We start from the raw sequence: 12,937 nt of genomic DNA on the forward strand, positions 1-12,937 counted from the left end.
AGCCAAGGTGCAGGTCAACTTCAGACTTATTTCATCTCAACGGGAGGCTTTTCAAGCCCTCACACCGCCTAACTAGTGGGGGAAGGCTACCAATATTTTCTGGCCTTCCCCACCGTCCGCTCAGTCTCCCCTCGGTCGTCCAGGGGATCGAGCCCCGCGGCGTCGGAAGACAAGGCCCGCGGACTCCCGCCAGGGCAGAGACCCTCCGCGGCTGCGGTTCCAGCCTCCGGAGACCTTGCGCCCTGCGGAGGCTGGAGGGGGCGGGACCCGGGGCGGGCTCTGCGCTGTGGGGGTGGGGCCGCGGCGTCTTCTTTGCACTACCATTGGTCGTGAGCTCCGGACTGGCGGGCATACGTCACAGCCCTGGCCCACCCTCTTGGCAATGTCTTCAGACTGCTGCACTCCTAACTTAAGCATTTATTCCACTGGGATAGAAGCGGCAGGAGCAGCGTTGGCACCGGCGAACCATGGCTGGGATTTTCTATTTCGTCCTCTTTTCGTTTCTCTTTGGGATTTGCGACGCTGTCACCGGTTCTAGGGTATACCCCGCGAATGAAGGTAAGAGCCCGGCAGCCCTTGTGAGGTCGGGCACCCGGAGAGGGTGATTAGCTGATGAATGGTCTTCGGGAGCTCTGAGCCAGTTAGCATGGGGGGGGGGGGAGCGCGGCGTGAGCCTTGAGTCCCCACTCCGGAGAAAGGTGTCGGTCAGAGGGGTTCTCGAAGGGGAAACAGAGGACGGTCAGGCAGCCTGAACTGAGTGGGTGACCGATGTAAGCTGCCGCTCTACCCAAGTTTGTAGCGAAAGGCCAAAGTTTATCTGCATTCGCCTGCAGGGCCGGCTCCAGGAGCCCCGAGGGGATACACGGGCTAACACCAGGATTTGAAAACAAAACAAAACAAAAAACCGTGTGCTCCGAGTCCTCCCCATCAGCAGCCCAGGCTAAAGGGGAAACGCAGCTGTGGAGCGCAGTGAAGGCTTAGAGCGCTCGGTCTCTTGTCCAAGCCTTGGGAGCCCGGGTTTCTGTAAAGTTTTCCCAGCGCTGCGCTTCCCGGGACCCGGCTGCCTGGTCTCCGCAGCGCAGCGGTGGTGGCGCCGCTTGTCGGGCGCCGGTGACCTGATTTCCAGCCCTGGGCCTCAGATACCTTTTTCTCCACCGGGCCGCTCATCCTGGATGTTGCAATCTCAGGCCTACCTCTCCCCTACCCCAGATCTTTAGATCATCCTGTAAATCTAGGGGACCAGCCAGCGAGTTAAATACGGCCCACTTTAAGCTTCTCTCTCCGGAATGGTGCACTGGACTAGTCTAGAAAGGACGTGCATGACCGACGGGACCCTTTTGGGTGCTGTTTTCTGTTTTGGCGTGCTGGAGGGATTGTTAGTCTCTTTTTCTGTCCGAGGTGAGAGAGAGGTAGTGACCATTAGTTTCTGATGGGCACAGAGGGAGAAGAGGGCTCTCTCTGTCTCTATCTCTCTGTCTCTGTCTGTTTCTGTCTGTCTGTCTGTCTCTCTCTCTCTCTCTCGTGTGTGTGTGTGTGTGTGTGTGTGTGTGTGTGCAAATGTGTGCCTGGCGCGGATGCCTGCATAGACCTGGACGATTTGTGCCGGGTACCGCGAGTGCACATAGTGTGTGAACGTGGGCTCCGGCCTATGATCGTGCCCAAACCTGTGTACATTAGCTGTACGTCTGCCTCATCGATTCTTCCCACTCCCTACAAACATCCATCCATCTATCATCTTTCCACCCGTCTATCCATCCTCCGTCTCCCCAGGCATCTGTCCATCTTTCTATTCCTGTGCAATCCACTATCATTTTTTCTGTTCCGAAGGAGGGAGCCAAAAACCAACTTAGGCTTGGCTACTAGTCAGAGGGTACCCGGAGCTCTCCCGGCGGAGGCTTGGAGACTGTCATACACCTGCCCACAGACACTGCCGGGGTGGAGGAGGGAGTGGTGGGGGTAGGAGGGTCATCTCTCTCCTCTGCATCCCCCTCACCCCTTGGTTTGTGGCTTCACATTAGCAACTCGGCAGCGGCCGCCGCTCAGTCCCTGGGGCTTTTCATATGAGCGGAACCGCGTTCCTCGTGTTCTTCTGGCCGCTTCACACACTTGTTAAGTGCCCCCTGAGACCTCTCTCGCCTGAGACGTGGGGATAGTTAGGGTTAGGGTTAGGGTTCATCTTACCTTTATTCCCCCCCTCCCTTTTTTTTTCTTTTGGGAAACAAGACTGAGCACCCTAGACAAAAAGGTGCTAGATGGAACTGTAGGCTATGTTGAAAGAAGTGGAGGAGAGCTGCACCCTCTTGCCCCTCCTTCCCTTAAAAATTAATTCATTTTGTTGCTTTTTATTCCCGTCACGTTTCCTTTTCTCCCTTTTACCCTCCCTTCCTACTCCCTCCCTTTTTTTGTAAATTGGGTCTTATTGTTCCCTTTGTGTCCCTAATCCACCTTACATAAATCCAAGTGGATGTAGCGGCCTTTTCTCTAGGGATCGGGAAGACAGGAGGGAGCACAACTCCAGCCCGGAGCGACCCGGGGAAGGCTCTACATGTTAAAATAATTAATAGACCCCAGGAATACAGGACCTTTCGGAGAACTAGGGCAAAGGAGCTGGTTCGAACTTCCTAGATTTGAGGGGTAAAATGAGGGGAGGTGGGCTGAATTCCACGTCCTAGGGGTGAGACTGAGAGTTGGGGTACTGGGCCGCAAGGACAGAGGCCTCTCATTCCCACCCCTCCCCCAGCCTGAAGAGCCAGCCTCCCCGATCAAATTAATAACCCAAGGGTCCCTTTTAGACGGGCCTTTCGACCCCAGGCCTGAAGATCTTGGTGGGAAAGGCAACGTGGATAGGTCTTGAATTCTTTGCCTCTTTTTCAATGTCCTCAGCACCCAGAGCCTTATCCCACCCCGAGAAGGGTATCACAGCTCTGGAGGCGTCTTCTCCCTTCCCCCTAGCTTGGAGGCCCGCTGTTAGGTGTAGCGCAAGCATATTAAATCCATTAGGCAGCACTCCATACCTAAAATTCAAACCAGCCATTTCCTGGGGCTGGAGGGCTCATCTCGATTGTCCTCCAAAGGACCTAGGAAAAAGAGGACACTTCTACACATTTGCATTTTAACCCCACCCATCCGGCATTCCCTCTTTCTGGAACTTTGATATTTAAAAAAGCAGCGGATGCTATACCTAGGGCCAATTTAGTTGATGAGGGGGGTGGATTGGGGGGAGAGTGGGGAGGAGAGCCTTTTCCATGACCCTTTGGGTCCTCTGATAGCATTCACTTGTGGGTCTGTCACCACCGCTGGTGAGTTATGTGGTCATCTGAGGCTTACAAAAACAGATACATCTAGTAGATAGCAGACAAAGATGAATGCAGAATCTGCTCTCTGGTGTTGCTGTCCTACATTGATATATTTATTTTGTTTGAATTGTGCTTGAGATGCCCTATTCATCCTTTCTAGAAAAAAAATGAATCAATCGGGTCCTGGGATGGAATTTTAAATGCTAAGCAAGTTAAATAAATAAGAACCTGCAGGTTTGAAGAGAGGAGAAGACCACTGAGGAGTGATTATTTACATAAGTGAGACCAAGTTTGAGTTTTGATCAGCTTGGATATGTGCACCCTCAACACATATGGAAACGCTCAGGCAAATGGTTTTTGTATTATTGGCTTTTTTGCAATTGGAAATTAATCTATTTTCCTTTGTGTTTTTTGTGCTTTTTTTTTTCTTGCAGTTACCTTATTGGATTCCAGATCTGTTCAGGGAGAGCTTGGGTGGATAGCCAGCCCTCTGGAAGGAGGGGTAAGTTCTGAGGCCCTCTCTGGTCAAGAGGGGGAAAGGAGTGATTAGCCACTTTCTGAGAGGCTAATGGCTTGATTCTGGGTGATTGTGGTGAGGGGGTCAGATTTCCGCTGTGGCCTATGAAGTGAATTACGCTTTGTTGGAGAAATCCAATACTCCCTTCGGATACCTCTGTCATGGAAGAGCTAGAAACCAAAAGGGCAGAAAGGGGCTTCGAAATTAGGATGTTGGTGGAGGTATAGACTTAGATGCCTATTTAAAACTGAAATACCGACAAGAAATACGATCTGGGGACCAAATTAGAATTTATGCCTATTACTCTGGTGGTCATGGAGTCCTGGCGGGGTTAATTTTAGAGCAATTGTTCCGCTTCCAGATGAAGAGGGAGAGTAAGAAAGACAGCAGAAAGAAAACATCTCCAATTCAACCCACCCAAGCAGTGGGGAGGCTGCTTTCCTTAGCTTATGGTCATAACCTTAAGTCCGCTGCTGGTTGAGGAAGCTTGAGCCAGAGGCCTTGTAAATCCAAGAGACCTTCCTGGCTTTGGGCATTAAATCGGAAAAGCTTAAGCGTTTGAAATCTGGCTCACTGCAAACCGGGGATGCTTGATTATAAAATACAAGAGTGCATTCCGCCTTTCAGCTGGGGAGGGTGCCGAACTCCCCATGACCATCTCCAGGATAAGATTTACTCACTTCAGCAGCCACATCCTCCCATCCCCCTGAGTAGCAAATGAATCCATTATGGGAACAAGTCTGACTGGGGCCAAACTGAAATAACTTGACATCCTTTAGAACTTAAGCAAGCCATCTGACCCTTGGGTGCATGGTAGTTTATGACTGAGTCTATTGATCAAAAACAACGAGAAGCAAAGATTAGAAGTCTTGCAAGGCAAACATTGTGATCCCAGTCAGCACCCGAGAGTTGAATAAAGAACTGAAAAAGAACCAAAAGGATTCATAGATATGATCATATAATATGTATTTTAAAACTTAAGAATGAGCAATTAAACAGTCATGAAAAGGAAAAGCAGAATCAAAGCAGGCCCTATAAATAAAATGGAGGCGACCTTGCTTTCCCATTTTTCTTTCTGAATTTGACTGTCTGCTGTAGATTTGGTCTTTGATGAAAAATTCCATTCTGTCTCCCAAACCATGAAAAAAAAAAATCTAGGAGAGAAAGTGATTGGCAGGCCTCTGGGTAGTGTAGACAGGCTATAGTCAGTGCTGATTGCAGGCAATGGCCCTCATCCTTTGAATGGGAAGAAACGTACAGCTTTATCTTGCTGGGAGTCAGACTTAGTATTAATCCTAGACTCTGGGCTGGTCATTGGTCAGGGGAAGCTTCCCCAGGAGTTTCACCACCTGGGTTACAGTGAGGACAACTGCTGGCCAACAAAACCAAGGATAAAGGGTCTGTGTTTGCTAAAATGTGTAAGGAGCCTCCTTTCTCTTTCTCCCTGCCCCAAGCACGAAGAGAGAACACAGCTAAGGTCTTTTGGAACCTAACTTGTTTCACTAAATATATACTTGGCGTATATAAAACCAAGGAGTGATACTTTTGAAAGTCTAGTCTATGTTCCGTCTGCTTTCTAGGAAACTTTCATTGCAATTTAGTATGCAGACATCTTTTTTCTCCCCGTCCTTTGTAGGGTTTCTGAAAGAGTCCTTGCTCTCACGTATTTTAGACTCTGACTTCTTTTAGATGTCTTGAAATCTGTTTTTTTAAAAAAATACATAACTTACTGGTCACAACCAAGAACGTTCTATAGACTTGAGTAGGTACCTTTTTCTCCATTGTTACAAGCTGAATAATACTTCAGCTGTTATCACAAGAGGTCAGACATGAAATTTTGCTAACATACATCAAGGGATTGTGGTACATACGTATATACATGTCAGAATAAAACCCTTTATTTTATACACTAACTAAAAGCTTAACTTAAAATAGTCATCTAAAGACATAGCTGCCGTTGAGAAAACTCTCAAAAATTTTAAGTCCAATTGAAATAGTTTTGAGGTTTAGAATGAAAGTAAAGTCTGGGGATCCATTGATGGATGTCTTGGGAAAGTCGTTCCAAGTTGAGGGTGGAAACATGGAGTTTTCTTGGCTGTTCAGGACTCTCTCCTTGCTGACAGAGTGTTTTCTCATCTCTGTTGGAAACAGAAATGTTGTCTGATAATGGCATTTACTTGCAATATATTTTAAAAACAAAAGAAACCAGACTTCCCAGAACCACCAGGGATGGAGTCAGAGATGCCTCCCTGTCCCAGAGGAGGAACAGGGGAATGGTAGAACAGGGGAATGGTGACAGATGAAGGCTGGCTCTGACTGGCAGCATACAACTGGGCAATCCTTTCTTTCTGACTGCGCCCATTTAAAGAGGTGTGCTGAGATGCTAATGCTGGTGGTGATTACGAAACAGGCAACTAAGGGAGGATTCATATCTGCCATGGGGCAGGAATCAGTGTCTTTTTTTTTTTTTTTTTTTTTTTTTTGGTTTTTCGAGACAGGGTTTCTCTGTGGTTTTGGAGCCTGTCCTGGAACTAGCTCTTGTAGACCAGGCTGGTCTCAAACTCATAGAGATCCGCCTGCCTCTGCCTCCCGAGTGCTGGGATTAAAGGCGTGCGCCACCACCGCCCGTCTTCACCACAGTTCAGGATAGACATTTCCCTGACCTGAATTACCCCCCGGGGGCTCTAAAAAGACCATTGTTTCCATTTATATTAATAAACAGGCTTTTCCAGTTTATCTTTGTTCTGAGATGAGGAACATACTGAGTAGGTGTTTTTGGTGGAGAATCTAATTTTTAGATTTACATGCATTTCCCCCAAATAAGTAAATGCTTGCTTATAGATCAAAAATTAATCGCCACAGGGTACTTACCACTTCAGTTCCAGCTTTTACAGCGGGAATAGAGGAATCGGATACATAATTTTGTGTGTTATGGCCCTTCATGAAGCAGCATTTCCGTCCACTAATAATTTTCAGTTCAAGGATGGGAACCTGTTAAAAGAGCGATTAAGATTCTGTGGATCTCCTCAGACTGAGTGAAAGTGCTATTGTGAAATACAAAGTTTTCAAAACTCTCTTTTTCCCTCTAACTATATTCCTGTTAGGTACTTAAGATGATCTATGCCAGATCTATATCAACCCTGCATTATTTGAAATGTTAATGAAGAATTGGAGGCTGTCTAGGAGTCGAGAAGAAGCCAGGGGTCAGGTGTGACCCAAACTGCCTTTCCCATTTTAGGATTAGCTTTTAAAACTCCAGGAGGGATGAGATTTTCACTCTACTCAAAATGAATCTCTCAGGATGGCGAGTGGCCACCATTAACATCCATGTGTTAGGAAGTAGAGGACAAAGCAAACAGCCCGGCCCCCTTTTGATTTTTCTTGCTTGGGCCTTCAGTCATAAATATCACTTACTATTTTAATTTTCCCTGACTGTGACTAACTGGAAGCGAAGCACTCGTTCATTCATTCTTGTTTCCTTGTGTGTCTCTGTTTTAAAAATAAGGACGTGCGCACACACTGTAACTCAATGCCGGCTCTCAATAGTTTTCTATTCCTGTGATAGTGTGTCTCTGAGAGTCAGTCAGGAAATGTACTGTCTCCTAAGGCTGTGGAAACAAGGTGGGATATCCCTTTTTTCCTTTAAAGACTAGGCATGATTTAAGAGAGAGAGACAGAGAGAGAGAGAGAGAGAGAGAGAGAGAGAGAGAGAGAGAGAGAGAGAGAGAGAAGGAGGGAGGGAGGGAGAGAGAGAGAGAGACAGAGAGAGACAGAGACAGAGAGAGAGACAGAGAGAGAATAATTTTTTTAAAAAAGTATTAGAAAGCAAAGTTCTGACAGGAATGTGGCTTATTAACGGCTATCTTCCTTTGGCAAACTCAATGCTTCCTGCCCTTCATTTGCAGGTTTCTGTTTAGTGGTTGAAACAAATGCACATACAGGTTTGTTTCATTCATGAATAAATGTGTGAGCCGTTGCCACCTGAAGTGGTGGCTCTTGCAATAGCTGACGTTAAGGTTGCTGGACCACCACAAGTACTATGTCTACTCTTGCCTTTTGATTTTAGGTGGAAAGGGGAAACAGTGTGTGGGGATGGGGGGAGGTTGCAGCAAGGTGGAGGGATTTTCTCAAGAAAATAGCAAGAGACCCCTAATAGCCCATAAGATACTTTTTTTTTTCCCTGGGGGCACTGTTACATAGAAATTTTCTCCATGATTGGAAGGATAGCTGTGAAATGGCTTTGATGAATCGTTGTCTGATGAAACTTTCTCATTGATACGTTTTCTTTGGATCTTTGCAGTGGGAAGAAGTGAGCATTATGGATGAGAAAAATACACCGATCCGAACCTACCAGGTGTGCAATGTGATGGAAGCCAGCCAGAATAACTGGCTGCGAACTGATTGGATCACCCGAGAAGGGGCGCAGAGGGTGTACATTGAGATTAAGTTCACTCTGAGGGACTGCAACAGTCTTCCGGGCGTCATGGGGACTTGCAAGGAGACGTTTAACCTGTACTACTACGAGTCAGACAATGACAAGGAGCGCTTCATCAGAGAGAGCCAGTTCGGCAAGATTGATACCATCGCGGCTGATGAGAGCTTCACGCAGGTGGACATTGGTGACCGAATCATGAAGCTCAACACTGAGATCCGGGATGTAGGGCCACTGAGCAAGAAGGGCTTTTACCTGGCCTTTCAGGATGTGGGGGCTTGCATTGCCCTGGTCTCCGTCCGTGTGTTCTACAAAAAGTGTCCACTCACCGTTCGAAACCTAGCGCAGTTTCCTGATACCATCACGGGGGCTGATACCTCCTCCCTGGTGGAAGTTCGAGGCTCCTGTGTCAACAACTCCGAAGAGAAGGATGTGCCAAAAATGTACTGCGGGGCAGATGGCGAATGGCTGGTACCCATTGGCAACTGCTTGTGCAATGCTGGGCATGAGGAGCAGAATGGCGAATGCCAAGGTAAGAACAGCCATACTGTACTTTTCATTAGGGCTTAGCGCACGTAATTAAATCAGAGATGAGACTGAATGGAGTGAAGCCAGTAATTAGCAGCCCCCGTGGGATGTGCTGGGACAGAGGGATCTAATGAGTCAGTGCTGCAGCTCCAGGTGGCAAGGCTAAGACATTTCTAATACTGAGAAAACAAACGACGCTGCTGTAATGAGCAGAAGGCCAGGCACATTTTGCTAACAGGCCCTTAGATCCCAGCCGGCTTGATGCCCCTTCTGAAATGTAAATGAACAAGCTGAAGAACTAGGCTTGATTGAGCCCTGTTTAAAGAGGGCAGACACATTTTTTTTTTGAGCCTTAGTTTGCTGACTTGGTAAAAGTGATGAGAGTGTGTATGAGCAGGAAGGAGTTAAACGGGAAAGGGACATTGACTCACCCTGTGCCCTCCCACTGGCTATGATTATAGAGAGTCCTTTCATTTCTTCCTGCCTCACGGACCCTTGGAGAAGTCCAACAAGCCAAGAAGGAGATGCTTCAAGGGCCTCTGTTCCACCTAACACCCCTTGAAGGGTTCCTAAGCAAAATTAATCTTGACAAAAGACCTCTTCATTTCTTTGAGGAGATCATAATACAGTTAGAAAGAGTCTCTTTATTTGATCTGTGGTCAGGGGCAATAAGAGTAAATTGCAATCCGTTTTGGTTATTGGGCTTTTGAAAAAGGATATTTTTATTGCGATTAATTTTTATCATATCACCAAGGTGATTTTTTTTTTAAACCTGTCTCACCCAAGTTCAGAGTCGGCCTTCCATTCTTGACTTTCTCTGTCTGTCAGAGCAGTCTGGCTTCTCAGCAACTCTGCAGTGGAGTCGAGGAGGAGAAGAGCCCACATTTATAGGGCTTGCTTATACCGTGTGTGGATTAAGGTGTCAAAACAAGCCAGTCATCCCAAGTCTTCTGTCTTGCTTGGTACCAACTGTTATGGTCATCCACAGTCTGCTGCTGCCCTCTCTGTCATGGACATTGCTACACGGTGGCCAGTGTCACTGTGTCTCCTGGTTGCAGCTACAGGACAGATCAGATGAGGCTTTTCTATCAATCATAGCCTCGGGTTCATCTGACTTGGTGATTAAAGAGCCAAAGTGAATGACTGCCAAACAATTTGTCTGGCATCTCAAGCATCCTAATGACAGGGTGGGATCAAGCGTAAGGCTTTCAACTTGCCAGATCAGGAGGCCGTGGTCGTCACCTCCAGAAAAGCACATTACTGGTCATTCCGATGTCATTGGGTTATATGCTTCCCCTTTTAGGGTTTTTATACTTTCCTCAGGGGCCTTCACTGCTTTGCCATAGTTTTATTTCTAGGAGTGGCTGTCTATGGATGTCAGTAAAACAAGATAATGATGGATTAGCTTATTTTCCCAGCTAAAGTGTTGACTTGAAAATGTGCAAATTGAGAATGGAAAGTTTTCTGAAAAGATGAGCTCCATGCTGTTTGATTTGCTTTGGACTTGGGAACTTCGTGGGAAGCTGACTGAGTAGAAATTCTGAAGGGTGTCCGGCACTATTTGCATGAGAAAAGAAGTGTGTGCCCTATTCCTGGGGAAGGAAGGACAGTCATAGTGGACAGCCAGTGCACAGAACAGTGATACACTATGGCTTTCTAGAAAAGATGCTTCTGCCCTTTTGAGTTTGGTAAAATAGGACTTTCATATCTTGCAGAGATGCGTGTGTGTGGTTGTTACTGTTTTCTTCCTCTATCCCCTGCTAGCATGCTCCCTCTGCTCATCTTTTCTCATCTCTGACTGCCTGAAGCTATTGACCTTCAGTTGTCATAGATCCTGGTAACTCCTGCATTGCTCTGCGGGCTACTCCGATACCTTCACTATCCAAATTGGGGGGGAAAGGAAAAAAAAAGATGGGATGAAGAGAATGGGAAGGCAGTTGAACATTTTCGTGGTTTATTCTATGGAACTGGTGGCTTCGTCACGTGATTCCTCGAAGGGGAGGAGCTAGACTCCGCAGGGGGGGGGGGGGCTGACCTCTGAGCAAACTGTACAAAGGCAGTTTTAAATTTGATGAAAAGGGATGTTTGTTTGTTTGTTTGGGGGCGTGGGGGTGGTGTGAGTAAGGCCAGAGAAGGACTTATTGTCTCTGCCCACCAATTGAGACGTCTTGAGGAACTGGAAGCCAAGGCTGGAGCCAGCCAATCCCAGAGATCCTCCTGTCTCCACCTACCGCAGGGCTGGGCTAACAGGCCTGTGGTGCTATACATGGCTTTCCTATATGGATCCCGAGGATTTCTCAATAGCTCCTGTTTGGGGTCACTTGAGAACAGGGTCTCAGACGAATCAGAGGCTGGCTTCAGATTTACTATGTAACCGGGAATGGCATTGAACTCAGGTCATCTTGCCTCCACCTCCCAAATGTTTAGACTTTCGTGTGTGTAGCACCACCCCCAGCAGCCGAGTTATTTTTGAGAACTTAGTGTTTTCATGCAAGGTGGAGAGGGGTGCTATGTGTGTTAAATTTAATTATTGTTTGTTTTGGTTTGGTTTTTGTTTTCAATAAGTGGGTAACTCTCAAGGAGATTCTTAAAACACAAAACTCAGTCCTTGTTTGCTTGCTTGTTTTGTTCTGACAAGCAAGAGTCTCTGGTAAATTTAGGAATGAAAGAAAAGCTTGAACAAGGGATTTCTTAAATTCCAAACTTGAGTGCGAACTCTAAAGAATGGCTGTAAAAACTCCCAGGAGTAAGTTGACCTTACTAGACCCACTGCACACCAGATAGGGCAGTATCTCAGTGTGATAGTTGGCCGTGTGACCTTGGGCACGTTTCCTAAACCTTCCAAATCTTGTTCATCTACAGGACAGGGTGGGAGTGGCAGGGCTATGGTGAACTCACCAACTTGCCAAAGGGGTTGCACGCATTCAGTAAGAGGCACCTTGCAGACCACAAACACTAAATTGGTCTTCCTGTCTCACGTCTTTGTCACTTGCTCTTCCCAAGGTCAGAGCTTTTGACTTGGGTTAGAAGAAGTAAAGATCTGTCTCTGCAGTCAAAGCTAAGGATGGAAGGCTCCTTATCTCCTCAATTACACTCCCTTTTCACAGCTTATATTGACAATCTTCTGTGAAGAGTGTCCCTCACCTCTTCCCCCACCCCCATCTCTATAGCAAAGAACTTTTCTCTGAATGAAAGACCAGTGATTTGGGGGTGGAACAAGAAGGGGAATGTAAAGAGAGCTTAAGGAGAAGCATAAAGGAAACTGAGCCAGCTCTTCACCGCTATGGCAGCAGGGTCCTCCTCATTGTCTTTTCAATGAGTCCACTGCAGCAGGACAAATAGGAGGACAGGTGAAAGGTCACCCACTTCCTCATCCATCTTCCTTGAGGTCTGAGAGGTCAGAGCGAAGATTGATTAAGATTTTAAACGTTGGACAAAGGCTCCTTGGGTGAAAATGGCCAGGGCGGGTGGGGGCCTGGGGTGTACTGTTGTCTTGAGTGTAACCCTGGTCATCCTCTCGAGTCCCCAAGGGACCTTGGTGACAGTGCTACACTTCCTCTTGCGGTTCTTCGAGCCAGCAGTCTATGCCGACGTGAGAGGATGCAGCCTGCCTGGAAGATGTCAAGAGTCCTGCTAGATGCTAGGCTGGCCAATGCAGCTCTGGACCAGACTAGCACATTCTAAAGCGATTTGCTTTGGTTTCATTAGGACAATGAAGAGTGTCAGCCCCTTTTCTGTCCTCAAGGAGACTGACTGTGACCCAGTCAACCCAGGCTAAGGGATTTGATGCAGAGGATAACGAAAGTCGCCCAGTTGGTTTCCCAGGGTTAGATCTGCAAAGAAAAATCAAAATATAATGTGGTCTCTGTTTCAGTGTCTGGGGAGCAAAGACAGGTATACACGTACCTGACGGTTAGGGTTCAGTTCCCATTCGTTCAGACAGCTAAGCAGAATAAAAGACTTAAAATGTTTTCAGAATCTTAATTTAAAGCTGAAAATGAAAAGAGGGACCCAGATTTCCTCTTCAGGGGGTGCTAATAAACAGTGTTTTCAAAAAGTACATGTAAAAAGAATCCTTAGTAAAAATGAAAGATTCTTTAAAAGGCAACGAGTCATAGCAGTGATAATTAAGTCAGGGAGGAATTAGGCAGGAATCAACAATGC

The 12,937-nt window shown here is 46.9% G+C and overlaps 1 protein-coding gene across 2 annotated transcripts in view; it reads left to right on the forward strand.

Moving 5' to 3' along the window:
- The first annotated feature begins 399 nt into the window (after window positions 1–399).
- The window catches only part of Epha4 (EPH receptor A4), a 146,505-nt gene continuing 133,967 nt past the window's right edge, over window positions 400–12,937 (forward strand). For both annotated transcript variants that reach the window (XM_057754124.1, XM_057754134.1), the window contains exons 1-3: window positions 400–558; window positions 3,731–3,798; window positions 8,114–8,777. In XM_057754124.1, the coding sequence (XP_057610107.1) occupies window positions 468–558; window positions 3,731–3,798; window positions 8,114–8,777 (823 nt within the window). In that variant the 5' untranslated portion in view covers window positions 400–467. The remainder of the gene's footprint in view (window positions 559–3,730; window positions 3,799–8,113; window positions 8,778–12,937) is intronic.

The sequence above is a fragment of the Chionomys nivalis genome, chromosome 2 (genome assembly GCF_950005125.1).
Source record: "Chionomys nivalis chromosome 2, mChiNiv1.1, whole genome shotgun sequence".
NCBI lineage: Eukaryota > Metazoa > Chordata > Mammalia > Rodentia > Cricetidae > Chionomys > Chionomys nivalis.